The 24,840-nt window shown below is 39.1% G+C and overlaps 1 protein-coding gene across 2 annotated transcripts in view; it reads left to right on the top strand.

The window, feature by feature from the left end:
* Window positions 1–9,290: 9,290 nt before the first annotated feature.
* CNTNAP5 (contactin associated protein family member 5) overlaps window positions 9,291–24,840 on the top strand; it is a 1,080,786-nt gene continuing 1,065,236 nt past the window's right edge. Inside the window, exon 1 of one of the 2 annotated variants that reach the window (XM_055397661.2) lies at window positions 9,291–9,399. In XM_055397661.2, coding sequence (XP_055253636.2) covers window positions 9,318–9,399 — 82 coding nt within the window. In that variant the 5' untranslated portion in view covers window positions 9,291–9,317. The remainder of the gene's footprint in view (window positions 9,400–24,840) is intronic. The other variant, XM_088842198.1, reaches the window with a different exon arrangement.

The following is a 24,840-nucleotide window of genomic DNA, read 5'->3' as shown; positions in this document are numbered from 1 at the left end:
ACATAAGTTATTTACCTAGGTGTTTTTTTCTGGCCTCAAGATAAACCAAACTCCTTTTCCAGATGTGATTTCCCATTGGCTTGGATTTGATCTTCCTAGTATCTGATGCAACAGTAGGTAGTTGTCAGAAAAATAATAAATAAATAAAGGTGCAAAAATATTAAATCATGAATATTCATGAGTCTCCACTGTCTGCTCACTTTCTGGACATGAACATATTCTCATGTTGATCCAGGTGTTGGTAAGTCAGACAACTGTAGGGGGCTAAGACCCTAGAAAGAGAAAAAAAGAGAATAATTGAAAATAATTGTTAAGTAAGTCAATAGGGAAAAATATATTTTTTATCCTAAAATAAAATGTGTATAGTTTGGGACTTCCCTGGCGATCCAGGGCTAAGACTTCTCCTTCCAATGCAGGGATTGCAGTTTCAATCCCAGGTTAGGGCCCTAAGATCCCACATGCCTCTTGGCAAAACAAAACAAAACATAAAACAGAAGCACTATTGTAACAAGTTCAATAAAGTATTTAAAAAATGTTCCACATCAAAAAAATTCATACAGGAGTTCTTTACACTTCTTTGAAGTTTTCATTAACTTTGGAAATACACCACACTAAATGCTAAATGCAAACATGCATGAAAATATGCAGGAAATACTGAGAAACAGGAGTTTATGAAAAGGTAATCAGAATCTTCAAAGATTGGAAGAATGGGAACCATGAAATGATACTTTAAAAATTTAGGGTCAATGAAAAAGATAATAATGTGAAGTTCTGAACCCAACTCATTGAACAGTGTTGAGTTAACATTAAACAACTCTAATAAGAACCAATAAATCTACATATCTAGCTGATATTTTCTGAAACCTGTGAGATCGTTTTGTTAATTGACTTATCCCATGGCATCTTGTATGGCAACATATCTTGATAAAGTGTTCTGAACTGACGAGTGGGTCATACTGTATCGTCTATGGTGTAGTACTTCTGTACATTGTACTCTGTCCTAGTGTTGCACTTAGAAGACAGGGGTGAATAAAGAGTCATTTAGCAAATAATTCAGGCTTTGCAGATCCTATATTTACATGGAAACTTCTCAGCGCTGCAATTCTAATGCAAAGGTAGCCATGGATAATACATAAACAAATTAGTGTGGCTGTATTTACGTATTTATGCATTTATTTCTTCTTTGTAAATCTGAATTATAAACTAACAATATTATATCTGTTTAGTAGTTTCAGGTGTACAGCACTGTAATTCAGAGTTTTTTCAGATCATACTCCATTAAAAGTTATTACAAGATAATGACTATAAGTGCTACATATGCATTCTTGTCACTTCTCTGCTTTATACATAGTAGTATTTTTATCCCTTATAGCCCTAATTTACAACTCCTCCCTTGCTTCTCCAATCAGTAGATCTTTTTTTATATCTGTGAGTCTGTTTCATTTTGCATATACATTCATCTGCATTCTTTTTTTAGATTCCACATATAAGTGGAATCATCATACAGTATGCCTATTTATCTACCCTAAATTATTTTTCTAAATTTTACAGCTTCAAGTCATTAAAAAAAAAAACTCTAATTTTTCCTCTGGAGGCTCTAGTGGCATATTTAATTTTAATAAAATAATTTGTTCAATATGTGGGATTATAAAGTTTGTTATTTTTGGCCATGAATGATTTCTTAATAGATAATATTAGAGTTAAAAGGAAACATTTTAAATAAGTCTCATACTTATTTTAGATAAATTCCTGTTTTGTTACCTCCTCTTGCATGTGCTCTTCACCTTCTTCCAAAGGAACAATTATTGAACAACCTACAGACTTTCTCACGCTGCTGCTTCAAATATTTTTTTTTTCTACTAGTTCCTACTAGTCAACACACCCCCTACTGGCTCTAGTCTAACATTCATTCCACCTTATTAAAAATGCCAATAAAATGCAAATTATAGATGTTTTTCACTTGTGTTTTTTATGCTGATTTAAATGCAAAAATGATAAAAGGACCTCAGTGCTATGAATTAGATTACATAATGAAATAATCCTTTGAAATTAGCTGTTTCTCCTTGCAAATAATTTATTTCCTGAAAGATACACCTCTGGTAAAGTTAAAGTTTTGTACAAGGGTTTCCATAGTAGTGGTTATCACAGATTTAATGTTCAGATGTATGATGAGAGGAAACACTTTGCTTTTATGAGTTGTTGCCTAAAAGTATTTCACAATATGTTAACTCTGCTCACACCCAGAGTTTAGACATTTAAATAAAGACTTGAGTTTAAATTCCCACTTTGCTTTTCCTGAGGCACTTTTAAAATTACTACTTATAGTTAAGCCTTGGAAAAGGTAATGACTTCTGTCCCTGACCACGTTATAAACACTGTTACAGTAGGCGTATGATGACCCTTTTCTCTACCTTCTGCTCACTCCTGACCTGAGACTGAAGACTGCCCTTCCCCAAACTGATAGGAGGGAGAATCACATATATTAAATTTTGTGACTCTACCCCCTTTGTGAGGATGTACTGAAATTGCACCTTCATTCAAAGCAATCCTATGAATTTTACTTCCCCAAAGTGAATTCTTGGACATTGAGAATCCCATATTGGGGGGTGGGGACTTGTACCATCTTATAAGGCATGTCATAATGTTCATACTCTTAATTCATACACCAACTCCAAATTCTCAATATATCAATGTGATTTACTTAAAGGCCAGGTGTGCTCCTAGAACTGAACAGATTTCAGCACCTCTTCATTAATTTTAACAAACTTGGTAATAAAATGTTGGCTTTTGAGACAGCTATTCCCTGAGAGTCAGACAGAAGTAGGATAACAGTAACCCAAAAGATAATTGTTTATAGTAGAAATAAAATTGTTAATCATATTGGAGCTCAAATGAGCAGATTAAACAGACACACACTCATACACACAGATTCACAAAGTTTAGTAGCTTTATTTCATTTCTGAGCATATGTGGCACTGAGCAAGAGCATGATAAGCCAAGATCCTGGAATCAGAACCTCTGTGCTTCTATTTAATAGCTTTGTGCTTTGGGCAATGTTACTTAAATTTCATGAGTCTCAGTATCCTTATTTGCCAAATGTAATACCTCCCTTAGAATTTTGTTGGGAATTCTAAAACCGAAAACAAATTCAAGATGTCTGCTGCCTGTTGATATTTAATAAATGTTCTATTTTCTTCTAAAGAAATTAACTAGCAGAGGCTTAAGCAGTACAGACATTTATTATTCTAGAGTGGAAGTAACTCAATATTGTAATAAAAACCCAGGAACTGTTTCTCTGCTTTTTGTCAACCTAAGTCTTGGCCATCTCCTCAGGTTTCCAAGTTGGTTACTGTACTTACAAAGCTCATGCCTTCATGTATATTGACAATGCTATGCGGAAAACTGATGGAAAACAAGATTTTTATCCATACAACTCTCTCTTTTCCCAGAGAAGAAAATCTTTTCTGCCTGTTCAGTCTTATTGGTCAGAAATGATCCAGATAATCATTCTGAAAGGGGAATGCATTATAATTGCCGTGGTAGGCTTAGAGAAATGATTTCTTCAATAGCTTGTTTTGCAATCAAAGAAGAAGTCTAAATGGCTGATGATCAAAAAACCATAATGTCTGCCATTATGATGGATTTGAAAAAAAAAGCAGATTCTCTCCCATAAGTATTCATTATTTATGTTTATGTATGTTATTTTACCACAGAAATTCTGGGAAGTGTAAGAATCTAGAAGACAGCAACATATATAGATAAATCTCATATATTTAACCAAAAGTTAATGATACAAATCTAGGCACATTATTGTTGCTCAATAAATTGTTATTTGACTGGATTATTGTGATGTCTCTGGATAATGATTAAGCATATTTCCCATAGAATGGGTAATATTTTTAGGTAATGCCAGATGAATATATGACAGATATAGTGGATAAGGGCTTGATAACTTGTTTTCTTTGGACCACAACATTAACACACATTATATTTTGTGCCTGTATAACAGAAATATCTTCACATGCATAATTATATGCACCAAGAAAAACTGCCTAAACTAGGAATTACCACAATTCACAATTTACAGGTGTGGAAGTTGAATCTCAAAGATACCAAATTATATACTCAAGGTCTTATACCTAAACTTTAAAGTCAAGGTTAATACTCAGAGTTTCTGATTCTAAGCCCAAAACTCTTCATTAAACTACCTCAAACAGGTTTCTTCTGAAACATGATATATATAAAAAATGATTTCTAAGTAATTGTAGGCAGCACTTCCTTTAGAGAGAGTCAGATATAAGTGGAGAAGACCATTTTTTGACATATGTTTCTGGATGTGGTATGGCTGGATTTGTGCAAATCAAATATAATTATATGGAAACTTGAGAGAGTGAATTTCTCCCCTAGAAAAATCTGAACATTTGAGAAATATGTGGCTTAGGAGAATGAACTATCAAAATACTATTTTAAACTGCATCCCCAATGATTTTACATATAATTTACATATTTATTTCCAAGGACAAATGCCCTCAAAAGAGGCTTTGAATTCTGATGCAATGGAGGTTAAAGTGACAGGATGGGTAGCATTAAAAAAGTAGACAAGCCTTTTCATATCTAACATTATCCATTCATCAAACATTTCTTAAAATCCTGCATTTATACTGAAGACTCAAAGTTGAATACTAATTGATAAATTACTGTTCTTGAGCAACTACTCAGAGTTAGGAAAATATATGTGAAAGAAAATATTTCACAGTAATTGATAAAGAGCTTGATAGAGGTATTAACTGAATTTGGACTTGAATGACAAGTGAATTAGCCAGTTGGGAAGAAGCCAACTAATATATGAAGTTGAAATAATCCCAAAGTACTGATATTCAAAATGGGATAGCTTACAATGACTGATGTAGACTCTTCTCCCATCCATACGAGGTACCCATATGTCATAGTGATTTTTTCCTCTGGTGGTTCAGCCGGTAAAGAATCTGCCTGCAATGCAGGAGACATGGGTTCAATCCACGGGTTGGGAAAATTCCCCTGTAGAAGGGAAAGGCAACTCACTCCAGCATTCATACCTGAAGAGTTCCATGGACAGAAGAGTCTGGTGGGCTAGAGCCTATGGGGCAGCAAAGAGTCTGACACAATTAAACAACTAAAACTTTCACTTGTGTATTTGTAAAGATAAAGGAAATATGAGGGGAGGTTTTAATTTTCAAGTGTTACATGGTCTGAGACCATTAAGTCTGTATGATATTTAACGTATCAGTATCTATCTCCTCTTAGGATCACATCTATAAAATGGAGATGACAAAACATACTTTCCATATGTCTCACAGAAGGATTACAAAACCAGTGATTTACATAACTTGCTGAATATTCAGAAGCTAAGAGTCCAGTTGACAAATGACTATTTCCCTCTACTTTCTTAAGACAAAAGTAGGAACACTCAAAGGGAAAATTAAAAGGACAGGAAAACCCAGTCCCGTCCACTTTATTCCTTTTTAAAGATCTCAGATATGTTTGTCTTGAGATGTTCAGATTTATCATTTTAAAATGCAGACACGAGGATTTCAATTATTTGTTTTTCCCCATTCCCCATTACCAATCAATCTGTGCTATGCAGAGTTTTTAACCCTCTTCAAAACAAAATGCTCTGCAAGTATGACTTATTCTTCTATATAAAGCTATGGGGGGTGGGGAGGGGAGGGAGATTATTTAGCTTCTATTCCACCACTCAAAAGGTGGATTTATCAGACTAAAAGGTTTACAAAAGAATTTTAGTAGGTAAATATCAAACTGGCTGCACTTTTAATAGTGATTAATATTCTAGGGCTAATAAAAACTTGTTGGCAAAATGCCCCCAGAAGATGGCATTGTTTACACTATTGTCAGAGAAGAACAGCTGTTTATCCCTGCTACATCCAGAACTGCCGTATTCTTACTGAAATGTTAACAAATCTTAGACAAATGTCTAATGTTTAAGGCTCAAATTTGCTCTGAGAACAGGTGTGTTTGAGAGAGAAAAAAAAAGCTACAACTGTAAATAGGATTTTAAATGAGGTGCAATTTATATACTATACACTTAGTCTGCATATGGACAATTAAATGCAGAGTTCCAATATTTACTAATAACTTGATCATTCACAGTTTCAGAGCTTCATGTAAAAATTTTCCCTGATTGCCTTTCAATGTATATTCCAAGCACATTTTACTGACACAGATAGATTTCAGTCATGCTATCAGAAAATGGAGCAACATCTTCCATAACTTTTGAAACATTTAACTGTTTTTGGAGAGGTATAGAAGGTAAGTGTAGAAAGTAGGAGAGGTATAGAGGTGTAGTGGAGCATTAAACTCAGTGAACAAAGACCTGTGTTCTCTGGTAGTATTTTTTCTCATTTATAAAAAGAGAGGTCTTGAAATGTTGGTAAAGATGTGGAGCTGGGTAAATCTCACTCACTGCTGGTGGGGAGGGGGATAAGAATTGGTAACATTTTATAAAACAATTAGCAAAACCTACTGAAGCTAAAGCTGAAACTGCAATACGTTGGCCACCTCATGTGACGAGTTGACTCACTGGAAAAGATTCTGATGCTGGGAAAGGTTGGGGGCGGGAGGAGAAGGGGACGACAGAGAGTGAGATGGCTGGATGGCATCACCGACTCGATGGACGTGAGTTTGAGTGAACTCCGGGAGTTGGTGATGGGCAGGGAGGCCTGGCATGCTGTGATTCATGGGGTCGCAGAGAGTCGGACACGACTGAGTGACTGAACTGAACTGAACTGAAGTTGAAGATAAGCATTTCCTACAATCCTTTTAAGCACATAATTGAGAAATACTAAGAGATCAGTACAAGATTGTATAGTTTATATTGAGAAAAATCTGGAAATAATCTATAGATTCAAAGACAGATGAGTTAAGGAATAAATTGTGGCATATTCATAAAATAAAATATAATATAGCAGTTGAAATAATTATAACTAATTGTATTGAAATGTATAAATTAATTATATATGTGCATATATATATATACATATATATAATGTTGAGTTGTTGAGTAAATTGCAAGGTACAAAATGGAAAAGTATGATGCCATTTATGTATTGGCTAAAGACAATCTAAGCAATACTATATATTGCTCAGCAATGTAAATATGTTTTCTAAAATATAAAAACAGTGACCAGGAAGGGAAGTGTTTACCTCTAAATATGGGATCAAGCAAGAATACAAAAGGGACTTAAAGTATATTTTTACTGTTTTATTTGTTTTAAAGTCATATAAATATTAAAGAACATGCAAATCTGGACAATAGTTCCTAGTTTTTCTAGACTATAATATGCTTAAGCTAGGCACATAGGTGTTTATAAACCTGGAATCCTAGATTTCAATAGTAGAAGCCAAGCCCATGCTTCTAGACTTGGAAACCCAGCCCCCTCCTCACTCAGACCCCTACCAACTGAGCAGCTTTTTGGATCTCTTCCACTTTGGTATTTTGTGATCTCCTGGTCATGGCCTTTCTCCCACAACTGCAGCCTGTCCTGGAGAAATATTCTGGTTGTCCAAGAATCTAGAAACTAACAAAATTATTTTCTGGCAGACGCTTAGAGACAAGAGGATCATTTACTTACAAATGAGAGGACCTCGGAATTCTTCTCGTTCTAATAAAATAAGGGGTGTCGCTGCTAACCCAATTCTCATTCAAATATAGCTTAATATTCCAATGATGTGAGTCCAGCTCTAACCAAAAGCACAAGGCTAACTTCAGGATTCATGCAGAAGCTGTTTGAGTCCCAGCTCAACCTGCTGTAGCTGTGCAGTTGGTAGCTGAGGACCAAGGGTTGTCAGGAATCAACAGTGTAAAATAAGTCTGCATATTTGTTACTGCTGAGGGAAATGGTGGGGGAGGGGGAGGAAAAAGGAGACATCAACTTCCTCTGAAGTGACTCCATCCCTAATGTGATTATAAGCTCAAGTAGAAATCATTATGGCTCCTCATTTTGTTAAGGTTTGACAGTTTTCTGACGGCTTCCAATAAAAACAGAATAAGCTGATTTATGATCAAGCAGGAGAAACCCCATAAACTAAAAGTCAAAGATAAAACTAGGGTTTCTAATAAGGGTCCTTTAGGAAGAAACCAAAACTACTATTTTCCAATGTTTTTAAATTTAAATCCCATCCAGAGAAGCTTTAAAATCTAGAATCTTATGAGTCAGCGAGGACTCCCACCCTGACTCTCATCTACCACGCCCGATCTGTCTTCCCCTCTCTCTCAGACGCCAGGAACCTCCTGGGCTCCGGAACCGAAATCACCAAACACCTTGCGGTACTTGCCCAAAGCTACGTGCCAACAGCGAGGAGGGAGACGCAGACCTGGTCCGCCGTGAAAGGATGAGCCACGGGAGATGGGAGCTGGGCGCGGGGTTGGGACCACGCTAAACCGCTAGACCAGAAATGCCAATATTACCAATGCCAGTCAGCCTTCCATTCTAGAGAACAAACCCGGGGCAAATTCAATCGCGTAATTCAATAATTCAAGTCTTCCCTCGCCTCTTAAAAAAAAAAAAAAGAAGAGCATCTCGTTGTCAAGCTTTCCAAAGAAAATTCCCTCTTGCTAATGCGTTCTGTCTTCCAACTCCTGTTAGTATCCCTTTAGCATCGTTCTTCGAAAACCTGGTTTAAATTTCAATGCTTTTAAGCATCCCCCACATTGCGGGGCAGGGAAGGAGGGGAACCAGAGAGACCGAGGCAGAGATGGAGATGTGCAGTCCCTCCCCGGTCCCCTCCAGGTAGCCAGCGCGCACCGAGGCAGCGGGCGGTCGGGGTGGAACCCGCCGGAGCGGGGCGAAGACCCGCCCAGGCTGCTCTTATAGGAGAGAGCCGGGCGGGCCTGGCCGGGGGCGGCGCCGCGCGCCCCACTCGCCTATAAGGAGCTGTCCGCTGTCCGGGTGCTGATTCCAGCTCTAGTGGCTAGCGAGGTGCGTTCGACTGTCCAGAGAGCTCGGCGCCTGCTGTGGCTTTGGGTCGGGTTTGCACCTTTAAGGAGGGGAGACGAGGAGGAAGAGGCGAGCGAGGAAGGGAAGTGCAAGCCAGCGGCAGTTGCGGGGACAGTGGCTCTATCTGCACCTCCAGAGAAGCCCCCGCCACGGTTTCAGTAAAGCGTTTGGACAAGGGATGGAGTGAAGCCGCTAGTGCCTCTCCACGGGGGGGTGGGTGGGGGTCAGACTGTGCAAAGGAGAAGACAGAGAGAGAAAGAAGAAGCCGCGGCTGGCGCCTGCGAATTTGGAATTCGATTGGGAGGGACCTCTTACTCGGGGGAAATGGATTCTGGAGCACGGCTGACCAGCGTTTTCACTTTGTTCTTTTCCGGCTTGTGGCATTTAGGATTAACAGCGGCAAATTGTGAGTACCAGGAGCTTGGGGCGGGTAGGTGAGGTGGGAGACCCTGGCGTTTGGAAAAACACTCAACTGTCCAAGCGTGTTCAATTGTGTCTGCTCTGAGCAGAGGAAAAGGGGGGAAATGCTGATTGGTGTGTTTCTATCGCTCTAACCATCCCAAAAGTTAGCAGAGCTCGAAGGAGCCAGCCCCTCTGGATTTTCTGCCCTTCTTCCCGAATCGGAAAGTTCGGGGGAGAAGGGAAGATTTTCTTCCCTCAGCCTCCCTCCAGCTCCGCGTTCTCTGCCTGCCTGATCTCAGCCAGAGCTTCTCCCGGGAAGGGTCCCCGATTCGGGCTGTAGGCAATGGGGGCCGATCTTCCAGACACGGAGATGCTCCCCGCCGCTGCGTTCGGTGGCCTCTGTTCCCTTCTGAATGCGGCTGCCTCGCTCCGATTTGCACTATGCCTTCTGCATCCCGGTCCATGGCTTTCAGCTCTCCCCTAGTCAGAAGGCTCCAGTTGGGATACCTTGCAACTAATGGTCATCCGTTTAATACGGTTGGGAGTTTTGGCCTAAAAGTCATGGGCCGATGTAGTCAAACCACAAGATCAATGGCTGCCCCTGTTATAGGAGGAAGAGCTTTGATGCACACTCCACCCCCAAAATCTTTGTGCCAAAGAACATATAATGAGTATGCACTAAGTGTACACTCTGCCATCCAAGCTCTAACCTCGGCAAGTGCAGGGCATTTAATTTAATAGGCAGGAAAGCTGGACACCTGGGGATCCGCCACCTGCACTGTGTATTTAAAGAACCCAGTTCGTCAAACTTGAATAAATTGCTGGAGCCATCAGAGGTGCAAGCTCAATTGCTCAGCTGCCTCTCTAGGCAAAAGGAAGTTTTTCCAGCTCTGGAAAGTCCTGAATGAAGAAAGAATGCAATTAAGCCATCTGTGTTGTTTCCAAAGATGGTGTATCAAGTTTCCTCAAGGTTCTCGGTTTCCTGCCTTTTCTACTAACTTCATCATGAACCTCAGTAATATCTAATCAAATTCGAACTGTTCTGATACTTTTTCATTATTTTTGTGGTGTGAACCATCACCGCTGGAGAAGAGTAGGAAGGCCACTTACTAGTTACAAGTTTCTCTACCTCACTTTCCACCCTCTCAGTCCAAAAAGTCCTTAAGAAAGAGATACTCAGTACCTCAAGGGAAAACAATTGGAAAATGTTTCCTGATAATGATCCAAAGCTGACCCAGTGCTCCTATCTGTGACTGGAAGTTTTGGGGATCTGAAATTGAAAGTTAGTGGAAATGGATTATAAAGATTTTTGTTAAAGTCTGTATTTTAAAGGTATGCTGAAGAGGTCAGCCTCTTTAAAGGGGAGGAACCCAAAGGCCTTAGTCCAAAAATTATTTCAGAGAATAGGTAAGGACAGGGTGAAATATAATATTTCTCTCCTCTTTCTTCTCCTCTTCTCCCCACATCCTCCTGCTTCTCCCCCTCTGTTTTTTGTTTGTTTTTTTGTTTTTTTTCTTTTGTAAGTAAAATTGTTCCCATGGTGCTGTAGAAAAACATCTAAGCGGTTCAGTAAGAGGAAGTTAGGCATGCGGCTTTCTTTCTCTAACTCCTGGAACACTAGAGGTCAGTATTGTCCTAATGATGCAAAGGTGTGGCAGTAAAATAGCTGTGCTTTTCTTCTAACACATACACCTATCTGAAAACAGTTAATATTTTGAAGATCTATGAAGGAAAAATGAGGAATAAGGGTGAAATAAATAGAACGTGCTCTATAGGAATATGGTTTGGGCTTCCTTATGTAGCATCTTAAGAGCAGGGCGGGGCGGGGGGGAAGCATAGGATGAGTTTTTCTGTAAATTAACTGAATTATAGTTAACGTCACAATAGTGTTCATAAAACCTAAATGGTATGAGCTTAAGGCTCATGCTTATCATTACTGATGCAGCAATAACGCTAATTCTAGGCATTTAAAACAAAACCTTGTAATAATGAGCTTTAGTATTTCATCACTGACAGTGTAATTTCCCTATTTCCAATCAGCATTTCAGTTGAATGCATGCTGCTTGCTAAATATTTTGGGGTCAATATTCTCAAACAGTAATGTTAAATGTTTTTATTTTGCCAAACAAAATGTATTAATTCAGTGAACAATAGAATAGGAGCAGAAAATTACTTTGAATTCAGTTCTGGTGGTCTTCCAAACCTGTGATGTAGACCCTCTAAGGAAAAAAAAAATTAACATTCCACAATTCTTCCAGACTTCTGTTGTCCACATACTTAATCCATTTATTATAGTGCTTTTATTTACTTTTTAGCTACAACCCATTAACATTTATATGCATATATTGACAAAGAGAAATCTTTAAAATTGCCAATTTGTGTAAGTTTATAGATAATTTGGAGGATTTTTCCTCGCTTATTATTTTTATATTTTGAAATAATACTTCAAGTCATTTGTGACAGTACTCTTGGAAATGGATTATTTACCCAAGATGCTCCATGGTATACTTGTGAACTTTGCTCAACTAAAAACAACTTTTAATTGTTTCTAATCTTCTGGCAATGGTTTATTGTTGTTAGCACTGTGTGTGTGTGTTTAATTTTCTCAAAATCTGACCAAAACTTGGGCATATAGCTACAAGGGAAAAATGAATTCTTGCCCAATTATAGGTCTTATAAGTTTCTAATTAAACAAAATTAAAATAAAGTCAGGTTAGAAGGCCAGCTACAGTATAGATAATATGAATCTGTACAGAGAACGTAATTACCAACCAGCAATAAAAACTCTGGAAATTCCACCATTTCGGATTTTCAAGATATTAAACAGCTACAGTACTTCCTTTGGGTTTACCCTGAGGGGATTAGTTAATTTCAAATGTAGATATGATAGGCCAGTGTAAAATGAAAAAACCATTTTACATATAATATCAGCTCCTTTGGCATAAGAAGAAATGACGTGACTTGATAGTTGGTTAGAGTGAAGCTAGGCTTTTGAAATGATAGGAGTTCTAGCCCTAGTTATGCCACACTTAAGATGCCAAACACCCATCAGGTGATGCATCATTTCTGTTCTCACAGCTCAGGTATAAAATAGCAACTGAGATATGTATCTACTCCCAAATAGAATAGCAGCTCAAATTTTACAGAGGGAATTCTTCAAACAGGTACGTTAAAAGACATGCTTGCATTCAGAAGACAAGAGGAATGCAGGGAACACTTATAGGGTCACTGTTCACTTTATTTTACAATAATTGGATGTTATATGATTATAAAGAGCCTTAATTCTGACCAGTCACTTGGATGATCTCTAAGCATCTTTTCTCTTTGTTGATACATATTAGGTCCACACAAATAACAGCCAGAGGAGAGAAATCGAAAACTCTTTACTCTTTTCATCACAGGCAGAACTTTATCGAAAATATAGGAAGATGTCAATCATATTCCTAAAGATCTTCAAATAAACAGACGCACTGTACCTTGAGTTTTCTGAAGCTTATGCACAAACACAATCTATACATAATATTATAAATAAACAAAGACTAGATTCTTTTCAGCAGGAAAATGTTTGCCATTTACGTTTTTGTGGCATTTACATTGCAGTCATCAGAAGCGAAAGAAACATATTGCTCACTTTCAAGAGTCCTGAAGATTTTCCTATAGTTGAATGGGCTGATCTTTGACTATCCATATGAATTATTTTCCCTTTCTCGTCACATAGTCCCTGTCTCCAAACCAGATTCATATTTCCACAACTGGAAAACAGAAAACCTGGACTAGCGATTATCATACAAGGGTATATAAAAAAATGTCAGTTTCTGTAAGAATCACCTTAACTCACCCCCACCTCTTATTCTCATTCTAATGAATGACAGACTGTCTTCTAAATTGCAGTTTTCTTTTCCCAGCTTCTCTTGCCTTTCCTTTCTTTAATGGGACCCAGTTTTCCTTTACTAGATTGCTTTATTTTTCAGTGCAGGCCCATTTGTTACAAAACAAAATAATGTGATATCATTAAAAATGTTCCTAAAACTTTTGTTTTAGTTTTTGAACAAAAAACTCTTTATCTTGTATGCCAGAACTCTGCTGAAATATGACCTATATATACAAGTCTAATTATCCTTGTCATGTAGGACAGTGGGGAGATGGTCTAGTTACCTGAAAGGTTAGAATACAAAAATCATTCACTCAAAAAGGCTTTATTTTGAAGTTTCAGAGTTCTCATAAGACACTTCTGGGATGATAATACTCAAAACTGTTAAGGAATTATACTTAGAATAACAATATAATAGAGTTTTAATTCCTACTAACTGCTAGCTACTATGGACTTAGTATCTCTCAATCCATGTGTTGTGTTCATACAATTTGCCAAGGAAGCACAGCTAGGTAGACTTTATTAAATCCAGTTTACAGATGAGTAAATTTAAGGTTTAATAGACGTTAATAATTTTCCCAAGATCATAAACTCAAGGAATGAAAAAAAACCAGGATCTGTACCTGTATCTGCCTATCTCCAAAGATCAAACTCTTTACAAGATATGAAATTAATCCCCATGCATTCTGATGGGGTCTGTGTGTGAGCATCTGAAGAAAGTTTCCTTGGTATCTCTGTAGTTAGTCTCTGCAGCTCTATTCATAACAAAGGCGGTGGAGCAGCTCTTTCCACCAGAACCAGCTCCTGAGCTTTACCTAAATCTACATTTTATGCAAGATGCCAGATATTGCAATAGTCAAAGACTGGAAGCCTTATATTTGGATGAACACCAGATGTTCTGTTTTACTTTTACAAGTTTCAGTTAAAAACTTGATAAGGAAAGGTTATAGTCTTGAAGATGTGATGAAGATGTGATGTGTGTGCAAACACACAAACACACACAATACCATAAAAAGTTAACCTCTGCTGGTATCATGTCTTGTAAGTCAATAGATGTCAGACAAAACTATTAATTAAATATCAGGTATAAGCTTCCTTTCTCAGCATTGGGCTGGTCCTGAACAGACTCTACCTAATACTATAAATTTTATCCAAATTACTCCTCTCATATTGTCTAATTTCCAGTTTCTGGAATTCTGTATCCCACAGACAAACCATGCTTTCTCACGTTTTCTTGTGTTTATTGGCATATGTCTGTCTACTCGGTTTAGAACGTCCTTTCACATTTTTTATCTTCTATCGCTTTCTCCATCTCCTCCCCCGGAAAACATACACACTTTCCCCAGGCTAGGTCAAATGTCCCTGTATATTACTACTATATTTCCATAGCACTTCCAGTCCTTGTGTCCCCAACTAAAAGTGAATTTCCCTGATTATCATATTTTATCTGAATATCTATAGTCAATGCCTAAAATATATAGATGAGAGAAGAAATGAATGGGTTTCAACTAAAATTTTTCGTTTCTAAACCAAGATCTTTCTATGGTCCCACTGCTAGAGTCTTGAAATGTATGGGTTTATTTTATTTTTTCAAATAAAGTGTATTACTTATTCTAGTTTTGGAAAAGTTAAGAAGATGTTAGAATATGCAGCTTTTAAGTGAAAGAGCAGAAATTTAGATCATTTGGTTGGATTTGGAGCTGAAGAGTGGGCTTCTGCATTTACACAGGGCTGCACATTTCCATGAGTTCATCGCTGACACGATTTTATTTCTGTGTCAAATGGATCTTTGTTCCTAAAAAAGAACATTTTCCCATTCTTTGACCTTAAAACCAAGTTTGAGCTAATTTTATTAACTTGCTTTCACAATTTTAATGAGTGTTTTCTATATAGTCTGAAAATACACAGATATATATTGATATAAAAATCCTTCTTCATAACTCAGTGTTCAGTATAAAGAAGAAAAGTTTAGATTCTATTTAATGGGGTTTTAGTCATAAACTACTGGAAAGCTCTTATCTAATTACAAACCTGCAATACTGCCCTGATAACATAATCCCAAGTCTGTGATATCATCTTCTTATGCTGTGGGTGGGAGAAGATTTAAGTGTTAAGAGTTTGTGTATGTTACTCATTTGAAAAATTTTGTTGAAGAAATGAGTCCCAACAAAAAGTTCTCTTTCTTAAAGTCAAGTTTTTCTGTAAAGTTGAAGGAATAAAGATGCATTAAAAGATAGAGGCCATGACCTCAAGGAACTTTAAACATGAGTAGCCAGCAAAATAAATCTTTAATCACATCAAAGTGATAAATGCTATAACAAAGGTAAGCACAGGTGAGAATCTCAAACTGGCTGGGGTATCGATGTAGGCTGTCTGAGGGAAACAGAATGTAAGTCACGACTTAGAGTCAGACTTCCCAGCTGGTGAAAGGAAGGGAGGTATTAGAGGCTTTTTGTGTTGCAGTGATTACTTGCACGAGTGACTCATAGGCCTACAGATAGTAGAAGAAACTGGACAAGTAGGTAAACATGGGAGTCTTTGATTTTTACTGTGAAAACTATAGAGGGTCATCAAAATATTTTGAACATGTAATTAAATAACACATAATCAGATTTTTGTGCTTAAAAAATCACTGTATTAAGGAAAAATGAAAATAAGAGAAGGCTAGTCATAAGAAAACCAGTGAAGAGCTTATTACAATAACACAGGTGATAATTAATAAGGGCCTAAGGAAGAAAGTTTCAGAACCTGCAAAGGTCATAAAGAATCAGAAAGAAAATCATGAGCCAAATAAATTCAAAACCAAGAAATCTATGAGCTAGTAAACTCACAGAAGGCACAGATTTGTGGTTAAAATGTATTTTATTGCTGGTTCCATTGTTTTTGACAAATGAGAACTGTAGGTACTAGAAAAGGTGCTCAGTTCTCTGAAATGAAGTTCTTCTCAGGGAATACCAAACGACCATATTCTAAGCGCAGTATATTTCATATTTGCATGACAGCATATAGCACATGCTGTCTGTATCCATCATCCTGATGCATCTTGTAGTCTGTAAATTATGCTGGTTTTTGTCAGCAGAGTGAGAACTAAGTCATTAAGGAAGGAGCATTTAAGCCTCAATCCCCCACCTTCTCATCCCCCTCTGGCAGGGAGGTAAACCAGGGATCATAACGACTATCAGTGGCTGCTCTGGGGAAGAAGAAACGGGCGAAGTTGGGTGTGCCAGGTTGATTTGCCATCATTGGTAATTGATTTGCTGGCATAAATTCCACATCTCTACATTTCTAATTGCTTTTGTGCATATTCTGGGGGGTTGATTAATGCCATCTGTTCCTTGGATCAGCTGAATAGATTGAGTTTTAAAGGATGACAACATCCATGTTGAAGATAGAAAGAAAGTGAAGGAAAATGCCAAAACATCCCTTGTGGTGTATATTATTTTTAACTATCCACCTTTGGAAGCAGATCCATCCTTCTGAAGACAGTCCAAGGCAAATAGCAGTCTAAAGAGATTTGCCTGACAGACAGATGCTTGTAGGTATTAGTCTAGGCCACCGTTGCTGAATATATATGTCCAGTCCCCTCTCCTCTGCCATCCTCCCTCCCCTGTCCTTTTCCTTCCTCTCTTCCCCACTCCCCGTCTCTGTCATGTGGCCACGTATTTCGGGTGATACCATTGGCTTTTCCCTGATTATGTTAAGATGTGAAAAGAGGGGAGGAAAACATCTGTTGCATTCTGATGCTGCCTTGCTAAATATGTAGGCGCAGTCACCAAGTGTGAAACCTCCCATCGAGGCCTGTTCTAAGAGCAGGCCTGACAGAGATCTACCACCCTCTGCACTTGGGAAAGCCCACTGAATTCCAATACCCCACCCATCTGTCTGCAAACAACTCTTCTACTAGCTCCGTTGGTCCCTGCATATATGAACGAAAGTCTTCTGATTCATAGAGAAGCCTTAAGACACAGAGCCTCACTGGGAGAGAAAATGGAAGAATTTAAATCTGTACTGAACTCCACTTGACTAAGAGAAACAGAAGAAACATGTCTAGAAGAGATAGAGCCCGGTGTCTGAAGGAGGGGGAGAGGATGACCCGAGTTGGGGCAGGGAAAACAGGAAGAATGTTCAGAATGTCCAAGTGTCACCCACTTCCTGATTTCGCCCAGGCTGACCCTCTGTATTGCGAGGGTGATAGTGCTGCAGGGAGGCAATCGGGAGGTGGTAAAGGACAGTAGAAAGGGCACAGGTCCCACAATTCTGGGTCGATGTGACTCTCAGGATTTCCTATGGATACTAACATGAGCCTTGTAGAGTTAGTGTCAGTATAACATGAGTTACTCTGTATAAAACACACATGACTTGTTTTTGTAATTACTAATGATTCCCAACATGTATTCTCTCAAAATCAGTTACAATAGTAATCAGGCAAAGACAAGAACATTTCCATTCCCAAGAAAAGATGAAAGGGCTCATTCTCCCTTCATCAGAGAGCTGACTAATTGCCGAGGCAAAGGGAAACTCACTCTAATTTCTCTCAGATGTCAGAGGGACTGTGGGTAGAATTGGTCTCCACCTGACAGAGACCCAGGGCCACCTGGGTTCCTCATGCTGTCTTGCTAAATATATAGGCAGAGTCACCAAACATGAAACCTCCCATCAAGAACTTTTCTGAGGGCAGTCCTGACAGAGATCTACTACCCACTGCACTTGGGAAAGCCCACTTAAGCTCTTTCAAGGTGTGATCAGGTATGATCCCTGCTTCTGGGTTTTGGCCAGTGAAATGCTTTCTGCAAACCTCATTAAGGAATTAGAGAAAAGAGTTGCCTCTAGAAAAGAAAAGAGTACATCCCCTCCAGAAAACCCTGGCAGAAAATGTCAGTATTAGGGGAGAAGCATCCTTGAACAGACCTTGAGAAAAAAATCGATGAAATATATGTACTGTTCCTAGTAGGTTAGGCTCTCCATTTGCAGGAGACTTGAGCAGATGGAAGTTAAATCTGCAGGTCAGGAGAGCTGTGCTTTCCTTCTGGCTACTGCTGCTGCTGCTGCTGCTAAGCCACTTCAGTCGTGTCCGACTCTGTGTGACCCCATAGACAGAAGCCCACCAGGCTCCCTCGTCCCTGGGATTCTCCAGGCAGGAACACTGGAGTGGGTTGCCATTTCCTTCTCCAATGTGTGAAAGTGAAAAGTGAAAGTGAAGTCTCTCAGTTGTGTCCAACCCTTAGCGACCCCACGGACTGCAGCCTACCAGGCTCCTCCGTCCATGGGATTTTCTAGGCAAGAGTACTGGAGTGGCTTGCCATTGGCTTCTCCGCTGGCTACTGCTAAAGCCTCCTTTTTGTGAATCCTTAGTTTAAGTGTTCTGTTCTTGTAAATATTGGGTTAAAATCGGGTACTGCCACAATGCCTGATGAATTATAAATGCTAATCCATCTTCAAGTGCACCATTCATTCGTTCGTTCAAAAGTACTTATGAAATGCCTACTGTGCATTTATTTCTCTGTGTAGTCATGAAAGCCTATTGCTTATTGAAAACCAGTTGATGGAGGGAGAATTGGATTGGTGTCCATATAACCCAAAAACAGCAACAACAAAATATAACAGTATCTCTTCAAATCAAAACCATGGCAGTGGGGTCCTCCACTCTAGTCTTGTTCAGGGTATTCAGCACCTTTCTTCTCTTCCTGAGTCTTTTCTCTCTGCTTCCTTATCTTCGCATTTCTTCCCCTTCACTCTTACTTTGCCCCTTTCCAATGCCCTTCCTTTCCTCCTTCCACCCTCCTCCCTCCCTTCCTCATATTCTTCTACTCCTATCCCTTCCGCTCTTCTCTACCCCTCTCTCCCCTTTCAGTCTACCTTCTTTCACTCTGCCTGTTTTATTTAACATTTAGTAAATGACTTTTTGGTTGTTTTATGGCCAAGGCTAACGCTCTTTAAACCTTGCCATTGAAGTGCTGCTTGCCAGAAAAAAAAAAAAAGAGTGCACAGAACCCAGAGGAGTCTGAGAGCTTAGCCTCACGTGGCTGCTGAAGCATGTAATTTCTTGAATTTTTTCTTAAACACTCAGACAAATCTGCATTCCATTCCATATTGCATCCATGTGTAAATTACAGGAAAAATATTTTCCCACAATCTCTGGTTAAAAATTGATGAGCAAAATTGATTTACTTAACCCATGACAAAGGGCCGCATACACCCAGGGGCACAAATCTAAGCTTTCTGGCTCTTTATCCCTATTTATGCCTTCTAGGATTCCTGTATGAAGAAGTACAACTTCCCTGTCTCACCTCTCATTTTGGAACAGGTAGCTTCCTTTCTCATTATATGTGATTGGTCTGTGAGCTGTAAATTATAATTAATCAATAACGGGAGGTGAGAAGAGCTTATTAATTCACATGAGGAAAGGAAACCCGCAAGCCTACTTGATGAATAGAAATGGAACTTTAGGGTGGGGCTGTGGGTAAGAAGTCTGCTCAGCTTCATTCTGAGTCTGTGCCCTACCCCATGGCAGTCACCTGGCAACGTGCTCCACATCTATGGAGCTTACCTTTGAGTAAATGAGCTTTTCCAGGTTACAGGATTGGGGTCAATGAGGGCAGGGTTTTTTTGTTGTTTGTTTTTTTAAGAAAATTGGAAGCAGGCTGAGTTTACCAGGATATTAAAGGAGAGAGTAATGCTTCTCCTTCTACAACCATCAGGAACTGTTCAACACAGTCACAAGAAATGAAATCACCAGATTTCATTCACTAGATTAGAAGGTCCCAACATTAGAGATGAGAGATAAATGATGCGTTTCTTCCTGGGCAGAGCTTCCAAATATATACTTCATCCCAGTGGTGGTACCTGATGGGCTCATTCTATTCCTCCCCAGTGTGATGCAATAGTTACCATCCTCTCCATTCTAGGACAAACATGAGCCAGCTTGGACAGTCAGGTGATTTACGCATGATCAAATAACTTGCATGTGGTCACACTAGGATGATAACCCATATTTCCCTGACACCAGAGTCCATATCTTTTTTACACACTCAGTTCAGTTCAGTTCAGTTCAGTCACTCAGTCGTATCCAACTCTTTGGGACCCCATGAATCGGAGCATGCCAGGCCTTCCTGTCCATCACCAACTCCTGGAGTTTACCCAAACTCATGTCCATCGAGTCAGTGATGCCCTCCAGCCATCTCATCCTCTATAGTCCCCTTTGCCTCCTGCCCCCAATCCCTCCCAGCATCAGGGTCTTTTCCAATGAGTCAACCCTTCGCATGAGGTAGCCAAAGTATTGGCATTTCAGTTTTAGCATCAGATCTTCCAATGAACACCCAGGACTGATCTCCTTTAGGATGGACTGGTCGGACCTCCTTGCAGTCCAAGGGACTCTTAAGAGTCTTCTCCAACACCACAGTTCAAAAGCATCAATTCTTCAGCAATCAGCTTTCTTCACAGTCCAACTCTCACATCCATACATGACCACGGGAAAAACCATAGCCTTGACAACACGGACCTTTGTTGACAAAGTAATGTCTCTGCTTTTTAATATGCTATCTAGGCTGATCATAACTTTCCTTCCAAGGAGTAAGCGTCTTTTAATTTCATGGCTGCAACCACCATCTGAAGTGATTTTGGAGCCCCCAAAAATAAAGTCTGACACTGTTTCCACTGTTTCCCCATCTATTTCCCATGAAGTGATGGGACCAGATGCCATGATCTTAATTTTCTGAATGTTGAGCTTTAAGCCAACTTTTTCACTCTCCTCTTTCACTTTCATCAAGAGGCTCTTTAGTTCTTCTTCACTTTCTGCCATAAGAGTGGTGTCATCTGCATATCTGAGGTTATTGATATTTCTCCCAGCAATCTTGATTCCAGCTTCTGCTTCTTCCCACTGCTTTCTTGAACTCAAAGCTAAGGTTGAGTTACTCTTGAACTTGAGATGGTCAACCTTGCAGACCTAGTCTTTTTCTGTGATCCAGGGTAAGAAAAACCTTTTTATTCTAGACCTACAGATTTCTCACTCTTGCACTGGTCATCTTATTCTAACTTTCCTGGCAGCACTTCCCCCATAGCTAGATGTCTTCATGGCAAATAGTTTCCTGTTTCTGAAAGTTGATTGTCTTACTCACTAAAGCTTATACCATTAAATAGTGGTCTTGAGGAGCCTGAGATGAGCCTAGTTTTAGTGCATCTGTTCCTGTCTCATACTCCCTAGAGACCCTCCTCACTAATTTCAGTATTTTCAGCACTGCATCATACTGTAGCTCTCCTAGACTTTATCAGATGGATACTCTGTTTTTTATTTTTTATTTTAAAGTTGGTGCTGATAAGAAAACCCCTATTTGTGTTGTTTAGATCATAGATTATAATAATGCAAGGACTGGACTACATTGAGAGCCATTCTCGGTCTTTGCGGTAAGCTGCAGAGTTCACCCTATATCCAACCCCCAACCTCCTTTCCCCCAGTGGGGATGGATGGGAGGGAGGGTTTTGAACAAGCACATGCTGAATGACATTATTCTTACCACAGATGAGGTCCCATGATGAGCACTGGCTCTGTGGGCCTCAGAGAGTCTGCAAGGCAGAGAACCACCCATTGTATCCAGTCTCCTTTCATTACCAGTCACAAGAAAAGCCAGGTCAGGGGATTCTGTGCTTTATTCTCTAGCTCCCCTGCTTGTGTCCCTTCGACTTGAGCTATTATTTAGCTTAGTTGTGAGGTTTCTGTCTCCTCTGTCCTGTTTTTCAGCTATTTTCTTGTCTCAGCAGACCTCCTTGCTTAGGTTTAAAGAGGCTAAGCAATTTGTTCAGTGGTCAGCATCCTCACAGCTTTGCTTCTCTTTCCAACCATAGAGCCATCAGAAAGGGACATGGAGTATCCCAGAGTCATTCACACTGAGGCAATGAATCAGAGCTGTGTTCTAGCTCTCCAAAAGAAGGAGTGCTCCAGGGAACAAACCTTAAATATTTAAACTTAGTTTAGGAGGAGAACACTATGGTTTCCAAGATTAAATCTTATGTAGAATTTTTATGTAAAATAAATTGCACAGATGGCAGCTTTGTGGGATATGGGGAGAGGAGATGCAAAATCCTATCACTCAACCTACTCTCCTTGATTCTTCAGGCAAGTAGCGCACAAAGATTCCTGCCTTACCTGTAACTGTAGCAATCTCCAAGTTTATAGTTTCACGCAAAAGTGATGAGGCATATGAAGGTTTTAAGAAAAAGTGGGAGTAGTGGCCTCAATGGTGGCCAACACTTGGCTGCTGTGCAGCTGCAAGGCCACCCTGGGTGTTTGTCACAGGAGACGCGCTTTCGATTTTCTTTCAGGAAGAGCCCCTGGAGTAGGAAATTGCAACCCACTCCAGTATTGTTGCCTGGAGAATTCCACAGACAGAGGAGCCTGGTGGGCTATTGTCCATGGGGCTACAGAGAATCAGACATGACTGAGCACACATGGATAAATACATACATACATTCTTTCATATATTATTTTCCAATCTGGTTCATCACCATCCGTTCTGGATATTGAATATAGTTTCCTGTGCTATACAGTGGGACCTTGTTGTTTATTCATTCTCTACAAAATAGTTTGTATCTGCTAACCCCAAACTCCCAATCTATCCCTCTGCCACCCACCTCCCCCCTGGCAACCACAGGTTGGTTCTCTAAGTGTCAGAATGACCATCATTAAAAAGTCCACAAATATCAAATGTAGAGAGTGTAGAGAAAAAAGAGCCCTCCTACATTGTTGGTGGGAATGTAAGTTTTTACAGCCATTGTGGAAAACAGTACTGAAAGTAGAATTGCCACATATGATCCTGCAATCCTGCTCCTAGGCATATACCCAGAGAAGACTAAAATTTAAAAAGATACATGCACCCATTTTGACCTTTTTTAAAAAAGGCTTTTCATGTTAGCCACACAGTGAATAACTACTTGATAAACTGAATTAAAGTACAGAGAGGCTGATTGAAGCCCAAGTACAGACAGCATGCCTGGATTAGGGACAGTAGAGGGGCAGACAACTGGTACACAGTCCAGAGCTCTCTCCATAATTCTTGCCTCTGTTTGATAACACTTGTAGGAGAAATGGACATTTGGCTCCAGAATTGAGGCCCTCTTAGTGTTCCCTAATGTTAATGAATGTAACAAGACATTGTGAAAATACACACATGAAATTCTGTTGTACCCTATCTGGATTCAAGCTTAGTTTCTGGTTCTGGTTGGAGTGTTATTGTCACCACAGGCAGACACATTTCCTTAGTGTGCCATTCATTAGAAAATCACGTTGCATTAGATCAACACTGTACTTACATATGAAGGAACTCCAAATGCTCCATTCTTTTATTTGTTTAATTTGGACCTATTGTTTATTTTTCTTCTTTATCTATTTGGCCATGCTCCATGGCTTGCAAGGTTTTAGTTCCCTGACCAGGGATTAAATCCAAGTCATGGCTGTGAAAGCACTGAGTTCTAACCACTGGACCACCAAGGAACTCCCTACTCTGTATTCTCAATAGAATTCAATATAATAAGTAATTAATGATGCTATCTGTACTTGCATATACATGTGTACACACAATTATATGTATAATAAATTTGAGATATTATTAGTTTTCTTTCATGGTTAATGTGCCAGGTACAATTTTACATGTGCATGCATGCTATGTGAACTGTTTATTCTGGAAAATGTCAAAATTTATCATCCCCCAAGGTCAATATTGACTTGGGTGTCACGTCTGTGAATATTTACCTTTCTAGATAATGAATTGAAATGGGCATTTGGATGGAAATTAATATCCATTTGTTTTCTGCAATCGAATGTGTTTTGCCATGAGAATGGATAAATGCTGTTGGGAGGTGTGCAGACATGTCCCACTGTGGAAGCTCTGTCTCAGTGTGGTACCCAGGAAGCATCCTTTGCATTCTGATTTACTTTGGTTGGGGGTTTTTAATAGTTCTTTCACATGATTCTTTTACTTAATGGACAGAATGCAAAACTTCAAATATATTCAGCTTGGCATTTCAGTAACATAATCAGGAGATAATGATACTTGTGCATATGGGTAATAAGTATACATGGAATTAATGAGTACTTTAGTTTTGGGATTTATTTAGGACAAACTAGTTACCTGAGAAACACAGAACTCCTTCAACAATGATTTAATTCAATGAAAAATACAGGGAGAGACATAAAATTACAAAGTGTTTCCTTTGGTTTTGAGATATTGACTTAATGCTTTCAAAAAAATTTTGATGTGTTGTGTGTTTTGGAGATATGATATGTATGCCTGTACATGTATCTGTATTTGTACAGTGCTTATGTCTTTCTTTGCAAAAGTCAGTGCCTCACACATATTCAGGTACCTTTTAATATATCAAACTAATTTGAAATTCTTTCTTAAATTGTGAGTCTATAATAGAGATATTTCCTGTTGCTCTTCCCTCACTGTTTGATTAGCATCAGATATTGAGTAGCAATATCTATTTATTTGGCTTAAAAGAGCTGGTAATACATTTAAATAAAAATATAATTATGACAAGTGCTATGTTCTGTTATACAGGCACAATATATGTGTATGCTTT

The sequence above is a fragment of the Moschus berezovskii genome, chromosome 2, assembly GCF_049115385.1.
Source record: "Moschus berezovskii isolate FMDL1 chromosome 2, NW_MosBer_1.0, whole genome shotgun sequence".
NCBI classification, from domain to species: Eukaryota; Metazoa; Chordata; class Mammalia; order Artiodactyla; family Moschidae; genus Moschus; species Moschus berezovskii.
The sequence above is the reverse complement of the archived record's forward strand: the minus strand, read 5'-3'. Positions and strand labels throughout refer to the sequence as shown.